Source organism: Nycticebus coucang, chromosome 15 (assembly GCF_027406575.1).
Source record: "Nycticebus coucang isolate mNycCou1 chromosome 15, mNycCou1.pri, whole genome shotgun sequence".
In the NCBI taxonomy this organism is placed as follows: Eukaryota; Metazoa; Chordata; class Mammalia; order Primates; family Lorisidae; genus Nycticebus; species Nycticebus coucang.
Window position 1 is genome coordinate 20461439 of NC_069794.1, and position 23975 is coordinate 20485413.

At 37.7% G+C, this 23975-nt stretch overlaps 1 protein-coding gene across 2 annotated transcripts in view; it reads right to left on the reverse strand.

Moving 5' to 3' along the window:
• GPC5 (glypican 5) overlaps window positions 1-23975 on the reverse strand; it is a 715907-nt gene that overhangs the window by 424127 nt on the left and 267805 nt on the right. For both annotated transcript variants that reach the window (XM_053563555.1, XM_053563554.1), the window contains exon 3: window positions 1282-1976. In XM_053563555.1, the coding sequence (XP_053419530.1) occupies window positions 1282-1976 (695 nt within the window). The remainder of the gene's footprint in view (window positions 1-1281; window positions 1977-23975) is intronic.

Genomic DNA, 23975 nt, shown 5'->3' on the forward strand with positions numbered 1-23975 from the left:
CAGCTCAGACTTTACCCATATCACGGTGCTATAAAGACAGTGTTATTTCTAATTTTCTTAAAGGCGTCATATAGGCTCACATAGACCCTGAAAGACCCTGAATTTAGGAAGAGAAGGGGAGAAAGTGGTTGGACGGAAAGCTTTTCAGATTCAATCTCTATCAGTAATTAATCAAAGGAATTGACATATAGAATTAATAACGAGAATGTTTATTAATTCAATAAATTAGTGCCAGGGTAGGGAGATGTATAATATTTTGTTGGCACTGGGAAGTATAATTTTATTTCAGAAGAAAAGATATAGTAGAACCATTAGAAGCATATTAATTTTCACTGTACGGAGGGCTCTTAGTAAGGCAGCCTGTGAATATTTTAAAATATATGGCTCTACAGAAGATGGGAAGAATAATAAATTCTCATATCTTTTAATTTTTGTAACAAAAACTTCTTAGTGTACTAAGAATAAAACACCCTGACAGTGTATACACCTAATATTGAAAATCATCACGCCATCACTGTGACAGATTCTGGGGAGTCTCTGAAGAAACACTTTGGAACACCAAGCTATCACGTCTTAATGTACACAACTGGAATTCTCCATTTTACAGAATATCTTTGAAAGTCTAACAATAACAACCCACTTTTTTTAGTAGCAGGTACCATACTAGCTAGTATTTCCAAATAATACTTGGAAAGTTATATGTTACTATTTCTGTTTTGTCAACGAGGAAATTGAGGTTCAAAGAGGCTAATGGGACTCGTGTAATTTCATGTATCTAATTATTGTCACACGACAGATTCAAATCTCTGCCATTCCAGATTTTAAACCTGAGCTCTCGCCACCACCCTAAGGTAATCCTTTGAGAAAGTTTCTACTGGGGGGAGAAAGTGATAGTTTAGTCAATTCAAGTTTTGATGTAAGATGTAAAGAAAAACGCTACCTTTAATGAAATATGTCAACTCAGGCATTCTCCTACAGTTGCTTAAAGTATAAATTTTTTCAGCTGCCATAAATTTAAAGTACATAATGATGTGCTAAAAATCAACAAAGTTGATATATTTATATATATATATGCATATTCACACACATACATATACCTGTATATATACACCACATTGTACCATATTATCAATTATATTCTATTGTTCTTATCTTATCTTCAAAGATGCTACTGTGGGATATATATGTGTGTGTGTGTGTGCGTGTGTGTGTGTGTGTATATATCATTGGTAATCTTTGTGTTCTAAGAAATCACACAGGAAACATGGAGTGACTACTTGCCTGTTCTGATAACATTTGCCCATTGAGATGAGCCTGTATCACAGCGTCATTAACAAGTAAGTGGAAGTTCAAGAGCACATGTTCAACATCGTAGGTCCCATGCATTGCATCTGACAGCTCCTCCAGTGACCGGATGTATGCATGCCAGTGTGGGTTCAGCTCTGCCGTGTGCGCCAGGCAGCCTCTTGCGACATTAAGGCAGTATCCCATGCAAGGCCGGCTGCGAGCCAGGCCCTGACAGTGAGGGCAGTACCACATCCTCAGGAGGGCTCTGCTGCACTCTTTGGAGAAGTGAACGTAGTCTGTGGTGTTGATCACTTCGATGCCCAGATTGAGCGCCTGTAGAAACGTGCGGCTAGGCAGCAGTGACCTCCCCATTTGCCCAATTATTCTTTTGGGAATATTACCAAATGGGCTAACGTCCCGGCGGGCCATCCGGACGCACTCTGAGTATTCCAGAGAACTGTCAGTCACACCAGGGTTAATGAGATGGTTGTAGACCAGAGGAAAAAGACTGTCAAAAAATCTGTTCACAAATTCTTCATGATTAACATCTGCACCAAATAAATAGAGCCCCACATCAGTGAAGAACTCCTGGATTGAAACAGCAGCCTCTAAGGCCATGTTCCTGTAGGTATTGCAAAAAAGTATGCTGGTGTAATTTTCTGCTTGTCTGATGAGAGTTTCAAGGGTTTCTGTAACACAAGCAGAGATAAAAGACGAAAATGCTTAGTATGCATGTTAACTCTCTTTGTCCATATGCTTCAGACAGTAAATGAGATAATGCATCAAAACTAATCTAAGGATCTAAATCATAATGCTCATCTTACTTTACCAAATTCAGCTTTCCAAGGATAACAGCTGGACAACAGTGGTCACTACATATCAAGACGTATTATAGAGACATACTACATAGACTCATATATAACCTAGACTCTACTAAAAGTATAAAAATCAAAAATAAATTACATGTGTGGTAGTTTCTTAATTATTTTATTCTATAATCATGCCTAACCTTCTAGTCATATTAAAAAAGGTATCACTGAGAAATTTATTTCATATTCTGAAATTATTTATAAAAGATGATAACATTGAATACTTGATTCACCACCTACTGCGTTTTTCATCTTTTTTTATATTAGAAAGAAAACCAGGAAGGCTTGGTATGGTGGCTCACGCCTGTAATCCTAGCACTCTGGGAGGCCAAGGTGGGTGGATCACTTGAAACTCACATGTTTGAGACCAGCCTGAGCCAGAGCAAGACCTCCGCCTCTAAAAATAGGCAGGTGTCATGGTGGGCACCTATAGTCCTGGCTACTGCGGAGGCTGAGGCAAGAGCATCACTTGTGCCCAAGAGTTCGAGGTTGCTATGAGCTATGAGGCCACAGCACTCTACCGAGGGTGACAAACTGAGACTCTTATTGCACCCCCAGAAAGAAAAATCAGGAGCTCACACACACTAGTTGCTACAAAGAAAGGCGAGATTCCCACCTGACAATCCTCAGACCTCCTAGCATGTTCAAACTAAACAAACAAAAAAAAAAGTAGAGCATTTTAATATCAAACTATCCATAAATTATTACACTTTGATAAGCAGTTGGAAAATCATGAATACTATCATATGCTGAAAATAATTAAATACCACATTATCAATTATATTCTGTTGTTCTTACCATCTTATCTTCAAAAACTTTGCTGTGCGATATTGTATTTCTCACTTAAGTAAACGATGGAGATAAATCAATTTCTCCACAGAAAGAACCAATGAAAATTCCACAGAAAGAACCAATGAAAATTAATCCACAAACGTAAGGGAGAAAATCTAATACTGGGAGGTTGAAGTAATCAGCAAGTCAAATAGTATTTCAAAATGATGGCGTTAAGCTGCAGTAAACACCTAGGATATACTGGTAATTATGTTTTATAATCAGCTTAAATATTGATACTGAATCATATCAATATATGATTATGAAATATATTCATTAAAATGACCTGCCATAGTCCTAGTCTCATACTTATAATTAAGTTTTAAAAGACCATGTAATGATTCAGTAATCAAACCATTGTTTGAGTACATCATAAAAAGAGATGGAAGGACAGTAGAAAAATAAAATGGAATAATAAAAGCAGAGGTGCAGAAAGAGTTAGTAACATTCATGTGACATGAATATGCCATAGGGTCTTCCCTCCTCTCCCCCCAAAACCAACTTTTTCATAAAGAGTACAAATGGGTAAGAATGCAGAATCACGTCTGCTGAGACTGGTCTGATTCTGATTCATGTTGGGTCCCAGGCTTTAGTGTAGTGAACCAAGGAGCATTTACCTACTCTGCAATCAAAGGCCACAGCTTTAAAAGGACACTGAAACTCTGTTCCAAGACAGAGAACCATATTACAAACTCTGGATGGTTACCTAGGCAGGTCTCCTGTAACCTACGCATCTGCAGGACCCACTGAGGGGATACGCTATGCGCTCGTTACTCAGAGAATCCAAATAATAGCTGAAGTCTTCGAATGAGATCAGCAGCTCTGCCAAGTTTCCCCCGTTTTCCTGATCACCTGGGTTGCACGGGGGAAACACAGATTTTTCAGGCCTCTGCACTGGGAATTCTAACTCAGTAGTCTTAGTGCAGGGATCTATATTTAACAAGCAGCCTAGGTGATTCGTTCAATTTGGCCAGTTTTTAAAACATCATGATTGCAAATATGTTTCGTTAAACATTCTCTCTGTTCTTGTAGAGTCATTCAGGAAGCAATGCACTCTGACACCTGACCCCACCACTACACTCAGCCACTGCACTCCGCTTTCACAGGTCCACAGGAGTGAGAGTGAAAAACCAAGTTGAACTTTGTGGCTTGAACTAAAATACTAACAAAGCTGCTAAGGTTATAGTTTCTCCATAATATAGGGTCATTTTTTTTGTTTTCTCAGCAGCTGTGTTTGACTATAAATTGTGAAGTAGGTCCCAATTTTATTTACCAATAAGTTACATAACAATGTTTGCAGAATACTTAATTTTGTCAAAATAATAAGGACAGATTCAAAGGTACCCAGCATCACAGGCATTCTGATGTGTCCTCCGCCAGGGTTTCTGAGGGCTGCTTTATAGACGCGTTCATGTAACGAACACTTGCCACGTTAGCATCAGGGAATAAGCATGTTCCTGACTCAGGCAATGCAAATGCTCCTCCTGATTTCTGTTCACTCTAAGTGATCCTTAAAGACGTAATTTTTTTGAAGTCAAAAATAAAATGTTTCTTTATAAATTTAAATTCAATTACTTTATAACAATGATTTGGGAATATATGGGGGTCTATCTTCAGTAACTACACGTCTGTGTTCTACAAATTAATGTATTTTGTGAAAATAATATTAAAAATATCATCCTATTATTTAACGTACAAGCGTATATATTCAAGATAAAAATGAGTAAATACTTCCAAATATTGTTATTACTCTTTTGTGCCTGCTCTATGCTATTGACAACAAACTAATTTTGATTAGTATATGAGTAATTAAAAAATAAATTCCAGAACTGTCTACAGTTATTATATTTTAGACCACTTTATTTTCTCTGATTTAGTATTATTCCTTATGACACAATAATAAAAAACTGGTAAAATTTTATGAATAATATTACAGTGACAATTTTTAACTTTTCCCTATTATCACATGAATTAAAATGTCAGGGTTCATGACTGTGGATTGATTTTATTGCCCTTTGAAGGGGAGTCTGTGTGTTCTCAAATATGTGCTGTATAATGAGGCTTTGATGAACAACAGACTACATATAAGACATTGCTCCCACAAAATTACAACAGAGGGGACAAATTCCTATTGCTGAAACATTTCTATACCTGGGAGGTTACGCCCATCATAAAATCATAGTGCAATCGATGACTCATATGTTTGTAGTGATGCTGATGTAAGTCAGTCTACTGTACTGCCAAGTGTATGAGAGTCACTAGGAAAGTTTTGAGACAGACTGTACCAGAGTCCTCTATTTCACTTCCAAGAAACAGAGTCAAAGTGTCCTTTCTGATTTACTCGGGCAAGTATCAACTTGCTGGGAGGGCTTCATTTGTTTCCATCTGTGTGGCTTTCAAATTTCTTGACTTTTGTAAATCTCAAAACTTTCATCTTGACCCAATTATAAAAGTATCGCACATGCAATTATGTACAATACATATTACTTGACAATGACAATAAATGACTAATAGTTTAGGTATTTATTGTACTATACTTTCTATCTTTTAGAGTATATTCTATTCTTTTTACTTATTAAAATAACATTCACTGTAAAACAGCCTCAGGCCCTTCGAGAGGTATTCCAGGATAGCTTTGCTATCATCGAAGATGACAGGTCCCTCAGTGTTACTGTCCCTGAAGACCTTCCAGAGAGACACGACGTGGAGATTAAACACAGCAATATTGAGGATCCTGACCCTGTGTGGGCCTAGGCTTATGTGTTTGTGTCTTCACTTAAAAAAAAAAGTTTAAAAAGTAAAAGATACGGGTGGCGCCTGTGGCTCAGTGGGTAGGGCGCCAGCCCCATATACCAAGGGTGGTGGGTTCAAACCCAGCACTGGCCAAACTGCAACAACAACAAAAAAAATAGCCAGGCATTGTGGCAGGTAATCCCAGCTACTCAGGAGGCTGAGGCAAGAGAATTGCCTGAGCCCAGGAGTTGAAGGTTGCTGTGAGCTGTGATGCCATAGCACTCTACCAAGGGCGATAAAGTGAGACTCTGTTTCTACAAAAAAAAAAAGTAAAAGATAAAATAAATTCAATATAAAAAAGCTTATAATGTAAGGACATGAAGAGAGAAAATATTTTTGTGCAGTTATACAATGTCTTTGTGTTTTAAGCTAAGTATTAGTACAAAAGAGCCAAAAAGTTTTTTTAAGTACATAAAGAAGTTTCAGTGAGGTAAGGTTCATTTATTATTGAAGAAAGAAAAATACTCTTTTCTAAGGTTGGTGAAGCCTAAGCATGCTGCATTTGTAAAGTCTATGGTAGTGCCCGGTCACGTCCCTCCTTTCACATTAACACGCCACTCACTCACTGACTTACCCAGAGCAACTTCCTGTCTTCCAAGCTACATTCATGGCAAGTCCCCTATACAAGTGAACCTTTTGTAAATGTTATACTCTATTTTTCACTGTTCTTTTTCTGTGATGATATATGTTTACATACACAAATACTTAACTTTGTGTTACAACTTCCTTTTTTGTATTTTTCATTGAAAATTTCAATACACTCTTTTTATTGATATCAGATAAAGTCTATCGAGAAAGAATAATTTTCAGCCTTCCTTTTATTGCCTGAGTGGTAGATTAAATAAAAATAAAACATTATAAATATTGTTTCAATAAAACACATAATTCCTCCTATAGAAAAATGAATTGATCTATATATGAAATAATTTATATCTTATCTCACTAAAAACAGACATGATAATGCAGAAGGTTTATCTGTGTGTGTTTCAGTTATCAACAGTAACATTCTGTGATAACTTAATGGCAAAGCACCTACAACTGGAAATGTTATTTCCATTTTTTCCAGCCCACATTCCCTTTAGACACATTTTTTTTTTTTTTTTTGTAGAGACAGAGCTTCACTTTATGGCCCTGGGTAGAGTGCCGTGGCATCACACAGCTCACAGCAACCTCCAACTCCTGGGCTTAAGCAATTCTCTTGCCTCAGCCTCCCAAGCATCTGGGACTACAGGTGCCTGCCACAACGCCCGGCTATTTTTTTGTTGCAGTTCGGCCGGGGCCGGGTTTGAACCCACCACCCTCGGTATATGGGGCCGGCGCCCTACCGACTGAGCCACAGGTGCTGCCCTAGAGACATTTTATTATACACACAATGATGACTAACACTTAAGCATTTAAATTTAAGTAAAACTGACAGAGATAAAAATCAAACACTACTGATTTAAAATTAAATTTGAAAAACTGTAAACTCGGTGAAAATTCATCTGTAGATAGCTTTTTGTCATGGAAGACCCTTAACATTACTGGACTATTCTTGATTTAAAGATAAAGCTGACTCTAAAAGGGAAGGATCATGAAATAACTGTAATATAACCGCTCCAGCATGAACAGATATTTTATGACTTATTTCACATTTTAATTATTTTCAATATATGAACATTTTAAGATACAAAATTGTGTCAATGACAATTTCAGGCCACAGATATCCTCAAATGTAGACAGCAGATGAGATAGATGAAAAACTATTAAATCATCTCAACCAGGGATAAACAGATGATTTTACACTGTATATGTGATTTAAAAAAAGTCGTCAGAGTGAATTTGCATTTTTGTGTCTTACAATTCTCAAGTCAGTCACAGGTTATGTTACTGTAACAGATAATTCATTACTACTCTGTTAGTTTAGAGCTACTTTGTGCCTGAAACTATGCATCCCTCTGCATTAAATTATAATTAGATATATGAATAGATAAACCATTTTAAGAATAAGTTCTCAACCAGTTTTTATTGCATACATGTTACAATGTATTTTAATTTTACTTCCTTTTTGCATTATGTGCCTTCCAATAAATTTTAATTTAGTATCACATTTAATAACTCCTTTAATTATCTTAAGGCCATTACAGGCACTATGAAGATAGCATATTTAAATAAAAGAAGAAATTAATGTATTTTTCTAACTTGTATGTGTTTATACTGAATTAATCCCTTATATTTGCATATTTCTCACTTTTTTTAAATTGTAAAATAAATGGTTTTTGAATATTAATTTAATGACTTTTAAAGTGTTATGCAGTGTAATTTATAACAATTCTTCAGATGTTATTTATCTATACAAATAAATAGTGAGTGGAATATTAATCTGCATCACCAAGAATTAGCATATTGGTAGTTAATCTAATCTCCTAGGACAAGCACTAGATAGAAAATGCTTTTTCAATTTTTATACACCCTCATTTCCCTCCCCATTAATTTCATCCTCATGGCGTTTCACATTTATTTGTAATATTATTTTCTAATCACTTGTGTCCTAAAAATAAATTTATAACTTCCGCAAAGTTTAAATGCAATTAAGCATTTATGTAACAGATAAAATCAGTACCAAATAACTGTATATTGTTTCATGAATTATTATGGGTGAAAGGTTTTAAATCCAATTTTTTAATAGTTCTTAAAATAAACTGAGGAACACAATCTAGAACTCAGCTATAAAGAACCAGCTATAAAGAACAGATTTTTACTCATTAGTTGATATAACTTTCTAATTATAGACAACAATTTCATGGTTCTTTTCCTTTCCCCCTTTAACTTCATACTCTAAGACATGAATCTCCTTCTTTTAAATAAACAAAAAACTTCTACTTTCTCACCTCCTAATTCCTAACCTCTTTTTTTACATCTCAATAAAATGAGATGACAGATATTTTTGGCTTTCAATGGCACATTGTCTATTCCTTCTTCAATGATTTCAAATCTAGTTTCTCTTGATAACCAATTCTTCATTCATCCATTTAACCAGTTCCTTTGAGCTCTAAACTTTGAAGCAATAAATGAACAAAACATACAAGTTTCTCTGATCATAAAGCTTAGAATCAAGGAGTGAAAGTACAAAAGCTACTGAAAAATATGATTTATTCAGTTATAGAGGAGAAAAAAGTATGAGAATACAGGTCAGAAACTGATGCCCCACTGTTTTATACAGCTCTAGGTCAATTTGTTCATAATCAATTCCTTAATAAAACAATCAAAAGTAGGACTTCTGAATAATCTATTCTCAATAGGAAGCTTTCTGAATTTACCAAATATACCTAAACTATGTACATTTACATAGGTGTTGGCAAATTAAAAAAAAAAAGGAGTTTGTCAAATTGGATTGAGCAAAATTATTTTCTACAGCTTGGTTATTTTAAATAAGGTGAGCATGAAAATCCTCTCCTAGGAGCCAACATTTTGAGACCACAGTGATAAAAACAAGCCAGCTCTGAGAAGAGGAGTGGTTAGCAGGTTCAGAGGAGCTGAAGTGCAAAGTCAGGAGGGATGAAGACGCTCGCTGCTGTTGAAAAAACAGGGACGTCAATATGTTTAGATCAGTGAATGAGGGGAACCAAAGGTCAAGACGTCGGCAAGGGCTAGATCACGGGCCACAGGAACAGGTTTGGATTTTATCATACATGTCGAATCGGATGCAAGTGGGGAATTTTAAACATGGGAGAAATGAGACTTTTTGTATTTTAAACAACCACAGTGGCTGTTATATGGAGAACAGATCACTGGGCAGGGGCAGGAGTGAAAGCAGGGAGCCTTGTTCAAAGGCTTTTAACAGTCTGGGCAAGAGGCATTAGGGGACTGGACCATGGGGGCGTGGAGGAAGTTACAACAAGTAATCACAGAAGACATATGGGTGGAATCATAGGTGAAAAGACTTGGTGTTGTTTGGAAGAAGAAGAGAATAGGAGAAACAGGTCAGGAAGGATCACTCTGAAGCTTGGGCTTTAGCAGTGAGGCGTGCCCTTGCCTCAGAGAGTCAAGACTGTGGAGGCACCACGTTTGGTGTGGTGGGGCTGAAAATAAGAAGTTCTATCTTGGACCAGCTTGGACTGACATGCCCATGAGAAATTCAAATGAGGCTTATCAGAATACAGCCAGAGAGAATAACTGTGATGCCAGGAAAAGTGGAGACTGTTCATGTCTGAGACTAAAATGATATAGAGAGTAAAGTCATGGCACTAGATAAAATAACCTCAAGAGAAAAGACAGGTGAGAGTGGAGAGATTTAGCAAAAGAAGACTAACCAGCAAGAAGAATGAGAAATCATCAGTCAAGTAAAAAAGAAAATCAGGAAAATGGAGTGTCCCTGAAATCAAGACAGAAAAAGAGACCCAAGTGTAAGAAAGGAACCTGTTATGCCAAATTCTATTGAGGTCAACTTAGATGAGGAACAACAATTGAGCATGAGAAGTGATGAGGGAGGCTCTGAATGACCTTGGTAAGAGCTGCTTCAGCGCAAGCACGAAAGAGAGCAGGAATCAAGGCAATGTACAGACAACTTCTTGCAAATATTTGCTATGATGGAAGCAGAGAACCATGGCAGGCACCAGAATGGGATATGGGGTGAAAGGTTTTTGCTTTTACTGGAAGCGAGAAATTACTCTGTTCATGTATGTTTTGGAACAAACTGATGATTGAGCATGAGGGTAGGCCTGGCAGGAGCATTATCTGAGTAAGCTGATGGATGTAATCCAGGGTACTCATGGAGACCAGAATACTGAGTAGATAAGTGGATGTTGTAGTTGCCAAGAGTGATGGCAAAAGAGGAGAAAGAGAACGGGTCAGGTAACACAATGTCGAGTTGCAAAGAGAACAGAACTGGAGTCTGGCAAACGATAGCAGGCAAGCCTCGCAGGGAGAGTCTTCCGACAGGCTCATCAAGGGGTTCTCTGGAGGAGCACGGGGTGACTGCAGGCAGGGGGTCCACCTACCTAGCTACAGAGGGTCTCCTGTCAGTCTGCTACTGATGTTATCACTAATTACCACATAGTTGGTGTTTTAAACAACAGAAATTTATTCTCTCACAGTTCTGGAAGCCAGATGTCCAAAAGCAGTATCAAGCAGTGTCATGAGTTTGAAATCAGGGGTGGTCTGGAAGCTGTGCACGGCCTCTGCAGGCTCTAGGAGGTGACATTGCTTTTCTCATCTGGCTTCATAAGACTGCTGAGGTTTCCTGGGATCCCTTGGCTTATGACCACGTAACTCCAAGCTCTGCCTCTGTGAGCAGGTCGTGTGTGAGAGAGAGACATTGAGAGAGAGAGAGCAATCTCCCTATGACTGTCTTTTAGGAATTCATGGCTTTGCACTTATGGCCCACCTATATAGGTATAATAATGGCACTTATCTCACAGAGCAGCTGTTAAAATTAAAGGAATTTGTACATGCTACATACTTGCTCAGTGCCTACAAGTGGAATGTGTTCAAGACACATTAAGGATTAATAATAATAATCCCTTTCTTCTGCTATGTACTTGTCATAAACTAGATGATTCATTAACTTCCTCTGGAAAATTAATTAACTTCATTCTCCAACCCATGGTGTAAGAATAATGATTGCTATTATCATTCCTATTTTATAGATGGTCAAGTTGAAATAGTGAATGTATTAGTGACTTTCCTAAGGATAGAAAGTGACAGAGCCTGGATTTGAGCCCAAGATATTTGACTCCAGAACTGGGGTCTGCATCATTATGATATAATATCTCTTCCTTTCTTCCTGTTTTTTTTTCGAGACAGAGTCTCAAGCTGTCACCCCCCCAGGTAGAGTGCTATGGAGGCACAGCTCACAGCAACCTCAGACTCTTGGGCTTAAGCTATTCTCTTGCCTCAGCCTCTCAAGTAACTGGGACTACTGGCACCTGCCACAACACCAAGCTATTTTGTTGTTGTTGTTGTAGTTGTCATTGTTGTTTGGCAGGCCCGGGCTGGGTTTGAACCCGCCAGCTCTGGTGTATGTGGCCAGCACCCTACGCATTGAGCTATGGGCACAGCCATAATATCTCTTCTTAAAAAGGCTGGCACCCAAATCTAAACACATACCAATGAACTTCCCATAATCTATTTATCAAGATTCATTGGTCAATCTATCACTAGGAATGGTTCTGTGATCCATGCAAGATATAACTCATGCATTGACATTTGAAAATGACGTTCACAGATTATGCAGATTTTGCCAAAGCTGACACATTCCATCACATTTTAAATTATTAAAAAACCTCTCCAGGTCATGGGGATGGATATAAGTTTTCAAAACTCCTGAAGTAAGTTCTTTCCCTTGAAATTACAAGTTCATTTTGTTCAATCTTAAGAAGATGTTTACTAAATATCCAAGTCTAAATCACCATAGCCTGCCTGCCATTTTGTTCAAAAAAGAAATGATCAAGAAAAAAAAGTGGCTAGTTCAGCTTGCAACTCAACAGCCAAAGTGCCTCTTCTTCAGACAACCATCGTACTTCAGTACGCCCAAGACTCACTGCATACACTCTTCTCATTTCCTGGCATAGAATATAAAAAATACGTACAATTGAGAGTTCATATTTCACAAAATTAATAGTGTTTACTGTTTTATCAGGACATTATTAAATGCAGCAGCCTTTTAAAACTGTGACCTGTAATCACATACAGTGATTACTAGTACAGTTTAATGCCACCAACTTAATTTATGCTAAAGCCCCAGCAATGCTGTCCATCGTTGCTTTTGATCTCACAGATACCCTGAAAACGTGTCTGGAACCACCCGTGTAATTTTGAATTTGGGGAATGGCTGCTAAAGTGAACATTTCTTTTCTTTTTGTTTTTTTTTTTTTTGTTGTTGAGACAGAGTCTCACTATGTTGCCCTTTGTAGAGTGCCCTGGTGTCACAGCTCCCAGCAACCTCAAACTCTTGGGCTCAAGTGATTCTCTAGCCTCAGCCTCCCAAGTAGCTGGGACTAGAGGCACCTGCCACAATGCCTGGTGTTTTTTGTTGCAGTTGTCATTGTTGTTTAGCTAGCCCAGGCCGGGTTTGAACCCACCATCCTTGGTATATGTGGCTGGCGCTGTAACCACTGTGCTACAAGCACCAAGCCTAAAGTGAACATTTCTTACCTGAAGTCCAGCTGTTTTTTCACTGCATAACTTTCAGTTGTTTCAGAATCTTTCCATCTTTCTTATTTTATGTATTAGGATCAACCTAACCATCTAGATTCAAGGTCTTAGAAACTTTTATTAACTGTGTTTAGCTATTCACCAAAAACTTTTCTTCTAAAATCTCTTTTAATCTTTCTTATCATCAATATTGTGTTAAAATTGAGCATATCCACCCTAGATTACTAACAGAGACCCACTGGCTCTTCAGCCCCTTTCCTTCACTACAATATTGTACATTCTCAATGTTTTCATACTTCTTTATTTAAATGCAATGTTCACTCCAGGACCAAGTCCAAACTCCACAGAGCTGAGTAAGCCAATAGAATTTTAATCACACTATCAGGTCTCCAAAACATGCCTAAGTGGATAGCCAAGTGTTAGAAAAGCCATTTTAATAAGTAGCACACGCCGTTCTAACTCAAGACAAATGAATTGGACTTACAGCTCCTCTAACTACATAATGATAACTAACCCCAATCTTTTCTTTTAAAGTAAGCTCTAGACAATTCACGAATGTGCAAAAGAAAGTGGTCTTGAGTTAAAACTCTACTATAACAAATAATGAGATAAAAGCAGTAACACATCTCCCACCAAAGAAAAGCTCAGGACCCAGTATCTTTTCTGCTGAATTCTACCAAACTTTTGAAGAACTAATACCAAGCCTACATAAACCATTCTAAAATATTAAAGAGGAAGAAATAAACTCAATTTCATTCTATGAGGCCTGATCACCCTGTTACCAAAAGATACAAAGGCACAGCAAAAAGGAAAAAGAAACAGGCTAATATCTCTCATGAACATAGATGCAAAAATCCTCAACAAAATATTAGAAACCGAATTCAATAGTATATTACAACATCTTCTCAATAGCTATCATAATTTCCACTGTCATCATATTGGAAAATCACTGCAAACCATTGATCATATTTGTTGTTCTAAGAATGATTATTAAATTATACATTCTTCTCTATGCTGGAAAATTTTGGTGGATTTTATTTCCTAAATAACATTATGTTAGTGTACATCACATTTTATTTCTTCTTCATCTCTAGGTTTTGGGGAAATTTACCTAGAGTATAATGTAAAAAATGCATCTGTTTTTTTCTATTCATTTTCTTGAATAGCTAAGAAATTTCATTGTAAAACACAATAATATTTTTGAAGTCATTATACAAGTGCATACTAACGTATAATACTGATGAATTCTAGCTACTTATACATGAATATAAGGAAACAAAAAAAGGGGGGGTTTAAGTCCACTCTGGAATCTCCTGATTTTAGAGCTTCTTGATGGTCTTGTAATCTACTGGATCATATTGCCAAGTGTTATGTCTGAGTGATACCTACACTTAAAGGTCAGCAGACAAAGAAAGAAATGAATTGAAAGTATTCACTCTAAAGTTACAGACAGTTTAATAAAAATATTGCTTCTACTTTGACAAGAGAAAAACTTCCTTAGAAGGTAGACAATCTTTTAGACCATTACATTCTTTCCAAATAGCAGGAGAAAAAAATTGCAATACTTTCTGATAATCGAAATGGGTTGTAAAGCACAAAATCAATCAGACCTAAAAAAGTCTATTTTACTGCAACATCCATCCCTGCTTTCCCAACTGTAATCAGAAAATGCTCCAACAGTAGCACAGTCAAAAGCAGAAAGAATATGTGGTTTTGATATGGGACACAAGCTGTCATTTTTAAATGCTCTAGAAATATAAAATTTTAAAAACAAAGGTATTTCCAATGATGTGAATTTTTGGAATATAAATTTGAAATAATTATGATTGCAATATGGACGTACCTTATGAACTACAAATTCAAAAAAATTCTGTTCTTGGGCAGTGCCTGTGGCTCAGTGAGTAGGGCATTGGCCCCATATACCGAGGATGCTGGGTTCAAACCCAGCCCCGGCCAAACTGCAACAAAAAATAGCCAGGTGTTGTGGTGGGCGCCTATAGTCCCAGCTACTCGGAAGGCTGAGGCAAGAGAATTTCCTAAGCCCAAGAGCTGGAGATTGCTGTGAGCTGTGACATCACAGCACTCTACCAAGGGTGATAAATTGAGACTCTGTCTCTAAAACAAAAAAAATTCTGTTCTTATTCAAGAGTTTTAAAAAGTAAGAGTAAAAAGCTTTAATGCTGCACTTTTGCACAGCAAGGTCAAAGTTTGAATGATCAGTATATTAAGAATGAAAAATAATTTGACAAATGAACTAATTCATCTCCCAGATGCCCATCAAAGAAATATAAACAAAACCCTCAGTTCTGATGCATATGCAATATAGTCAAGACACAGTGACCATATAGTTAATGCACCAAATTCTACAAAACTAGAGCTAAAACCTATTTCTGTTCATTTTTGAAAATTTCTCTTCTGGGAAATTGTATTAGCTTCTATGTGGAGGTGCATGAATACACTTGAAAATCATTAAAAAGTGATAAGTATCATTTAGGAATATACTTACCAATGTTGAGATTTAATAAAAGGGTTGAGTCATAATCCCTCTATATGTAATCCTACATAGGATACACATTTTCTATAGTTTAGAAGAATTATCCATGATGCTTCTTACTCCAATACAACCAGAATTATTTATTTCGACAGCTTTTCCCACTTTTTTCACGTTATAACCCACACTTGTTAACTACTGCTCTTCCGTCTGCTTTTCTATTTTGAATTCCCCACAACATGAACATGCAAGCTGTTCCCTGCTCACACACAGTGAAATGTTTTAGACAAACATACAGATTGTTCACTTAATTCTATCAACAACCTTAAAAAGTAGTGGTTCCTGTTTAATTAAGTCCCATTTATTTATTTTTGTTGCTGTTGCAATTGCCACAGAAGAAGGCTTCCTAAAATCTTTCCCTAGGCTGATATCTTCACGTGTTTTCCCCACACTTTCTTTGAGGATTTTTATTTTTTCATGCCTTGGATTTAAATCTTTTATTCATTTTGAATCAATGTTTGTAAGTGGGGCAAGATGCAGGTCTGGTTTCAGTCTTTTTCTTGTGGTTATCCAGTTCTCCCAGCACCATTGATTGCAGAGGGATTCTTTCCCCCAGTGCATGTTCTTGTTTGGTTTATCAAAGATCAGGAGGCGGTGGTACATGCACACCTTGGAATACTATTTGTCCATAAAAAAGATGATGACTTCACATCTTTTATAATATCCTGGATGAAGCTAAAACACATTCTTCTTAGTAAAGTACCATAAGAATGGAAAAGCTAATATTCAATGTAGTCAATAGTAACATCAGGCCAGTAGACAATCCAATGCATGCCCAAATAGGAGAAAAATTCATTTCCTTTCCAGTTTGGGGGAGGGGTACTGAAGGAGAAGGAGAGAGTTGGGATGCTCTCACCGAATGGGTGTAGGGTGTGGGGTTGGCCCCTTTTGTGTGTGGGACAGAACCACAAGATTAACTCTACCTAACAGAATCATATATTTTGACCTGGCTGCTTATACCCTCACCTTAACTGGAAATAAATTTCCTTAAAATAAAAAGGAGTGGCCCTTGTACCTACCCTACCTAAACCATATGAGAAGGTTAAGGACAAGCCCATTTTCTGCTCTACCTAAAATGAATAATAGCTTCTTACAAAACCATTCTCTGGATGAAACTTAAAGGTAGCTGAGTAGCTTAAATAAAGTCACATATTCTTTCACATATAATTTCTTGCAGTGTTTCCAAAAGCTTCAACTCAGTTAAGAAAATCCTTAGTTATCCTCAAAGCATGAAGCCTGTTTTACTGTTCCAGAATGATTAAATTACTCAGACATTCAGACCTATTGTGCTTAAGGGAGGAAATGAAAGAAAACCCTTGGTAAAATTTTACCAACAGTATTTTAGAAAACATTTTGTACAACTTCGTCTAATTAAGCTACTCTAAGTTTCACCCAGGGTGCCATACAGTTTTCAAGCTGTATTAAAAACTAATTTTTCATATGTTTATAAATACATTTATAATATACAACACTGTAGTAGTGTGATCCTTAGATTATACAACATTAAAATAGCTAAAATTTCCTATACCTATAGAAAAGTTTCCTTAAATTCTAATATGCATGAGTTACTTCAGGATTCTGATTCACATCAAGACTGCAGTCCCTCCCTGCCAGGCCGTGGGTCACAGACCAGTACCAGGCCGTGTAGCAGACAGTAAGCAGCAAGTGTGTGAGCGACGTCTCCTCAGTATTTATAGGCACCCCACCCCATCACTGGCATCAGCATCTGAGCCCCACCTTCTGTCACATGAGCAGCAGCCACATAAGATTCTCTAGGAGCACAAACCATACTGCAAAGGGCACGTGTGAGGATCTAGGTTGTAGCACCCTGATGACAATCTAATGCCTGATGGTCTGAGGTGGTGATGCTGGTGATGGAGAGCAGCCGCAAACACAGATTATCATCAGCAAAGAGGTTTGACTGCACAGAGACAATGATAAATCAATTGCGTACAGACTCATATTAAAACCATCCCCGCCACCCACCAATCACCCAATCTATGGAAAAATGTCTCCACAAAACTGGTCCCTGCTGCCAAAAAGTTTAGGGACCACTGTATCAAGACATTCACACTCAGTAGAGATCCTGGTGGGATTCTGAAATCTGCATTGTTGGTAAGCACTGGAAAACCTGCCCCTGACATTTCTAAAGGTCTAAGCACCCTGGAACAAGACACACAGTGGGTGAGACATATCCTATTTTTCCACGTTCATCTCTTCCACACCCTTCCCTCCCCTCCTGCTCCCCCATGTCCCCTTCTGCTTCCACCACATGCACAGCTGTTGTCCCAATCACAGAAACACGATGCGGCTTTGCTCTTCCCGCACTTCACACATGCCTTTTCTTCTTTTTCTACCTAGAACACTTACACTCAGCCTTAAGAGCAAATGCTGTATTACGCAGGGACTTTCTCCAATCTGATCAGGCTGTTAGTGGTATTTCATACTTCATGTACACATCACTTTGTGCACCATTGATACTGCATGTTTTACAAATATTTGCTAATATTCCTAAATGCCCGACCAGATCTACCTTCTGTTTGATCAAGGCTTTTACTTTATTCATCATGCACTTCCTCAGGGCATGAAAGCTGAAACAGAAGAGGTAGGTAATAATTGTTTTTTGAGCAAAAAATTGAACATTACTATGATAGTTCCTTTTAAAAGAAATCCAACCACTCTAAAGTACCTATTTAATGCCATATATCTGAAGTCAGAATCCAACCACTCTAAAGTACATATTTAATGCCATATATCTGAAGTCAGAATCATACAGAATTGTCATCAATCTGTCAAAGATATCTATCAGGGTTTCTCTACTAAATCACTATGTTTACTGAAAATTCAATTATGTTTAACTTACTTAAAGAGATATCTTGTCTTTTATTCCATTTTCATCTCCCATATGCCCAATACTTTTTTTCTACTTTTTTTTTAATGTAACAAAAAAAATCATGCTTGAGAAAAAGGATATAAGCAAATGCCTACATGATTCACTATTCATACGTTCGCAGCTTTTAAATTTGGTCAAAACACCTTTATGGTCTCTGGTTGTGAAAGGAAAGGTCTCCTGCACTAGAAAAAGATGAAAAAACAAAATGTGTTGAAGAAAGGTTAGAAAATTTTCGACATGAAAAATGAATAGGAATTTTGGGTGGCCCCTGCCTGCTGCATTTTGGAAACATGAGCAGAGAGAATGTAACTCTGGTGAGAGGGCAGAAGTTGAAGAGGATAATGAAAGGACTTTGTAACGTCACTGACGGGAATGATTTTTAAATGTACAGAAACAGATGCTTGGTTGTGTGCTGCTATTAACTCCACCATCTCCAAATGTTCAGGAAAGCTCTTATACACACACAGCAATAGTGAGGGAGTGGTATACTGGGAGATCTGAAGGACAAAGTATTGATTTCCCTAATCTAACAACATGGGGGTAAAGAAAGGGCAGCATCTTCCAGAAGGAGGATGGTAAGCAAGGTCAGTCAAGATGCCAGCAGGAGTTTGAGTCCGGAGTCAGAACTCATAAGATGAACATACATTCTGTGGAAATACTTACAACGAGGTGCAAAAGCACTAAGCTTATTATAGTAAAGTGTCTAAGGATGGACATATTTTAGTTGGATATTAAAAGGAGGTGTAAGGCCAGTACACTAAAGCACCCATGATAGCAGACCTATCTACTGGGTAGTGATGTAGAACCCTCAGTGGATGTTCTAGACCCCTTGCCTTGTTGCATGTTCTGGCTTTGCCACCCATCACCTTGACTTTGGGCAAGTTATTTCACTTTTCTGTTTCCCTGCTTCTCTTCTTATAAAATAGCAATAGTAACAGTATCTACCCCATAGGGTCAATATTAGCATTAAGTAGGTTAATCTTTTCAAAGGACATTGAACAATGCCTTTAAGACAGTATGCTAGTTATTCTTAATGAAAGATTTTAAAAGTTCTCATTGAAACTCTCATCTCCAGCAGATTTTCTTCCCCAAATCATGTAGATAAATCACATTTACACTAGTAGAATTATACAACCACAGGCTGATGAAATTATTCTTTAGAGAGTTACATATAAAATCTGTGGAATAAAATGTTATGATGGTATCAGTTAATATGAAGTGCGTTTATTTCTTCGTAAAGTAGTCCTAACACTCTGTCTCATGGTTGGATGGAAGACATATGTAAAAATCAAATTATAAATTCTAGTATAGAAAAAAGTCAAATGTGTTTCTTTGGGGCCTGCCAGGAAAGATGCAGAAGGGTGGACTTGTCATGTAATGGCAGCCCCAGAACCTACCGCAAAGTCACCCATGGCAAGTGCTTCACCCATGTTGGTCGGGCTGATCTGCTGTCCTCAGATCCCCTTCCCCACTGCTGCTGGTGCGAGCCAGCCCACGGGAAGTCAAAGCACAGATTTAGTGAAATCTCTCAAAGCAGATAATTTGGGAAGGGGTACCCTTGTTATGCAAATATTTTGATATTTTATTTTCTCCCCCCCAAAAGAATTTATCAAAATGAGAAAAAGAAAAAAATGTAAAAATTTTCTGATCTCTTTTTAACACATTTCAGTTTAGTATGGCACTGCTTTTAATTGGCTATGGCAAGGTAGCATAACATTTCTGTTGCTTAGAATGTATAGAAGTCCTTCTTGATTCCCTTCCTGTATGCTAGTCGACAAAGACAACTTCGCTTAGAATATCTCCCTTTCTGGTAAACCACTCTGTCCCCTCCTTTCATCCAGCTCTCTCGTACGTCCTTTCCAGTGTCACTGCTTCTAAAATTCCTCCCCTCGCTGTGTTAAATACTTGGTTTCTCTGCTACTTTGACATTCTCCAACACTCGATTTTAGCATCTTCATTTTACTCATCTTTTTATTTCTCTTTCTCCCACTGAGCCATGAACAAAAAGAAAACACGTGCTGAGTTGCAGTGTTCTGAAACATCCAGTATCTTCCGAGGTGTTTAACACAAATAAAAAAAATACTTTAGGGAAAAAGATCTGCTGAAGTAATGGTTAAGCCAAGTGAAGATAGTTTTTTTTTTTTAACCTTTTGAAAGGAAAACATTAACCCCTCGGGTTAAGAACTGTATGTTGCTTCACTAAACATGGTTTCCCTCAGGTCTCAAGACTATTCCCATCACTTAGCCTAACAATGAAACATCCTACTGAAGTCTACTGGGAACTTTCAGACATGAACCTGGCAGATGTGAAAAAATAAGCTAAATCGAAACAAACAAAAATCAATTCTGAGGTTTACATTCCTTTTATCAACCAAGGCAGATGTTACTCAAGTTAATCAATTTAATTAATGTTAGTCTGTGCTCAATGCACTAATCGTGCCCGTACGTCAAAGGTAAAGCTCATTGAGATGCCTCAATTACATCTAATTATCCTTTGTGATAACTTCCTGAGATTTAATTATTTATCAGTGTCAAATACGAAGAGTAATAGCAAATGTATAAACACTAGGTGTCAGACCAGTTGCTTTTCTGTTATGCTTTTGTTATAGGAGAGTCAAGAAGGGTTACAGTTTTTTTAATATCCTATCATTTTCATTACAGAAGGAAATACTTTGGCAATTTCATGTCAAGCTAGTTCATTTTTCATAGCTGTCTGCACAGACTGGGAGAGATAATCATGCTGAAGCTGTTCTCAGGGACTGGAAATCATTTCGCATTCCTCAGTCAAACACAGTTTATTCCACACCCTTAGCAACTGGCAGGAAAAAAAAAAAATGAGGTCCTGAGCTCCAAATAATTGACTGCAGCAAAGAGGAGGGAACACAATGATTGGTGGTAGGCAGCTACAGAGGCCGTGGCCACCAATGTTTCTCTTTGAAAATCATAGATTTTTCTTTTATTAGTTGGAATGCGCTGTGTTCTCTCTGCAGCAAGATTTTGTTCGGCTTTAATCTTTCAGAATGAGCTCCCTTTCTGATTTTTATCTCCCACACCTACCTAATCCCCTGCTTGCATTGAAGTTGTCTTTGATGATTTCTCTTGGTTCATACCGTTTTCTCAGATTTTATTATCTTTTCTGTTGTGGCCACCACCCTCGTCTGTACATTCATGTCCTTGATTATAGCAGAAGACTCCCCACTGAACTCTCTCCTAATTCTAATCCAAACAGAACACCAGTAGACGACAGTCACCAAACACTGCTCTATGGGTTCACTTCTCAAAATACAGAGTATTTCCCAACTGCTAGAGAGTAAAACAAAACGATATCCTGGCATCCAAGGCTTTGTATCTAGGCCCTCCACTGTGTTGCTCATCAAATGTCCACCTGTGATCCTACTTCTCTCAGATAACTCTCTCCTCACAGTCTGTACAGCTACTAGCTAACCCCCAATTTTCCCTAGAGACCCCCCTTCTAATTTAGACTATCCTCGTCCTTCCTTGACACTGGATTCACACTCCGTGTCTGATAAAACAACTGACACATGTGATATTTTGAGGCGTTAGACAGGAAGGTTTAGGGTGAATTACTGATAATATCAGAATTCAGGTTTTCGAAAGATGTATTATTAATCACAAAAGTCCATGTGAGATTCTCACCTTCAAACACATACCCAGCAAATACATCTCTTGCTGGCAAGTGGGCTCAGAGTCACTATGGAGTTTTAGGCCTTTGGTGAGAATGGCTGGCCTTGAAAAAAACCTTCATTTGTGGTTTTGATGGGAATGCTACTTCTGCAGACGATTAGTACAGTTAACAGAGAGAATGAATAACCCCTTTCCTTGACCTAACGTGCCCCTTACGTAGAACACCTTTCTTCTGTTCTTGAGGTGCCACTCTCGTGGCTCCATCCTGCCATGTCAGCTGTGAACATCACAGGAAGTATCACTATTAATAAGTTCTTCCCTAGCTCTTCAGGAGTGGATATAATGAGGTTTTTCTTTAAAAGGTCAGAGAGGGTATGTTGATTAACAAGCAAGGATGTTGAAATATTTATTCTGGCCAAAGTTCCCACTTTAACAGTGTGTTCACTGTCCCCTTATCAACGCTTAAACATTTATAATTCTATGGTGGAGTGCTTTCTCGGATTTGTCTAAGAATTAAAATCATATTCTGACTTACTTCACACTGTTCCCTGTAATCACTCTTAATTCACTCAGATTTATATCATCACCCTCTGAAAGAACCATGTTTTGACTTATTCTTGTTTGCAGTGCACTTGCAGTCTGCACATTTTCTATACCATTAAACTATGTCCACCAGTGGCTGTCGGGGTTGGGCACAGTTACACAACTCAGTCCTCCATCTGACGCAAGTGCATTCTAATGATGACACTGAAACCATATTTCATGATCTTCCCTGGTCTGCAGTCCAAGCACAGCTGTCGAGTTTCCTAATGCATCTGTAATTACTATGCGGGATTGCACAATGTTATTTTATAATTTAAGCATTATCATTTGCAAGTACTCTTCTGTTAGGCCTTTTAAAATCAATGGTGTACTAAGTAGTTAAGCAATGTGTGTGATTTTACCCTGATGACTATTTTCACTTTATAAAAATAGATCGGTTGAATTCTTCTTGTTAGAAAATGTCACAGCAAATATTGCATTCATTTACAAAGATATAGAACAATGATTAAGTTATATTTATGGAACATTTCCTATTTTATTGCTTACATTAGGAACTATCTGCATATTAAAGGTTTTTTTCATACAAATAAGTTAATGGTTGATAAGAAACACTTAGACTTTTAAATTGTTATTATGTTCTGGAATTGTTCTTATTTTTACCAAAAGTAATTCATTTCCCAGACATTCCAGTGTATTTCTTTCTTTTTTGGGGGGGCGGGGGAAATCTATATCAAAATGAGTAGAAATAAAATTTTGAATTTTTTGATATATTGTAATATTCTTCTAAAATATGAATAATAAAAAAAATCACTAACAAATTAATGTCAAATATTCCAGTAACTCTTACACATGTACTTGAGAATTTAGGATAAAAATTTGTGGGACTAAAAATTTCATATAGTAGATAAGGAAACAGACCCAGAGAGAGGAAACAACTTGCATGACTTCGCTGCAAGGCTGTGTGCCGTGAGCTGATGCTGTAGCTCGTGTGTGAAATAGGACAAGGTACACTTTGGTCTATGCCAGAGCCGGGACTTGAGGAGCAGAGCACAGCTGGAAGCAGCTGGCACTTCTGTGCAGGGCCAGACTGCTCTGCAGCACATAGTGAACTAGGTGGGTTCAAAAGTGGCTAACTCTGTATTCAGACATGGGTTCCTGTGGACAAGAAAAGGGAAGACAGAAGGCAGAGCCAGCAGACCTCACCCCTTTGTTCTGTTTAATATCTAAAAATCAGGTATTTCTATTTTTGACTACAGAAAAGAGTGGAAGCCATCACAATTCATTTTAAAAAGCCAGCAAATACTAATTTTTAAAAACCTGCCAAGCCAACATTCCAAAAAGGAAAATAATAGCAGAAGCAAAACCGTTCCTGGTACTGAGCTACACAGCCTTAGTTGCAGCAGTCACACTGGCTGCAGGGTGCACTGCC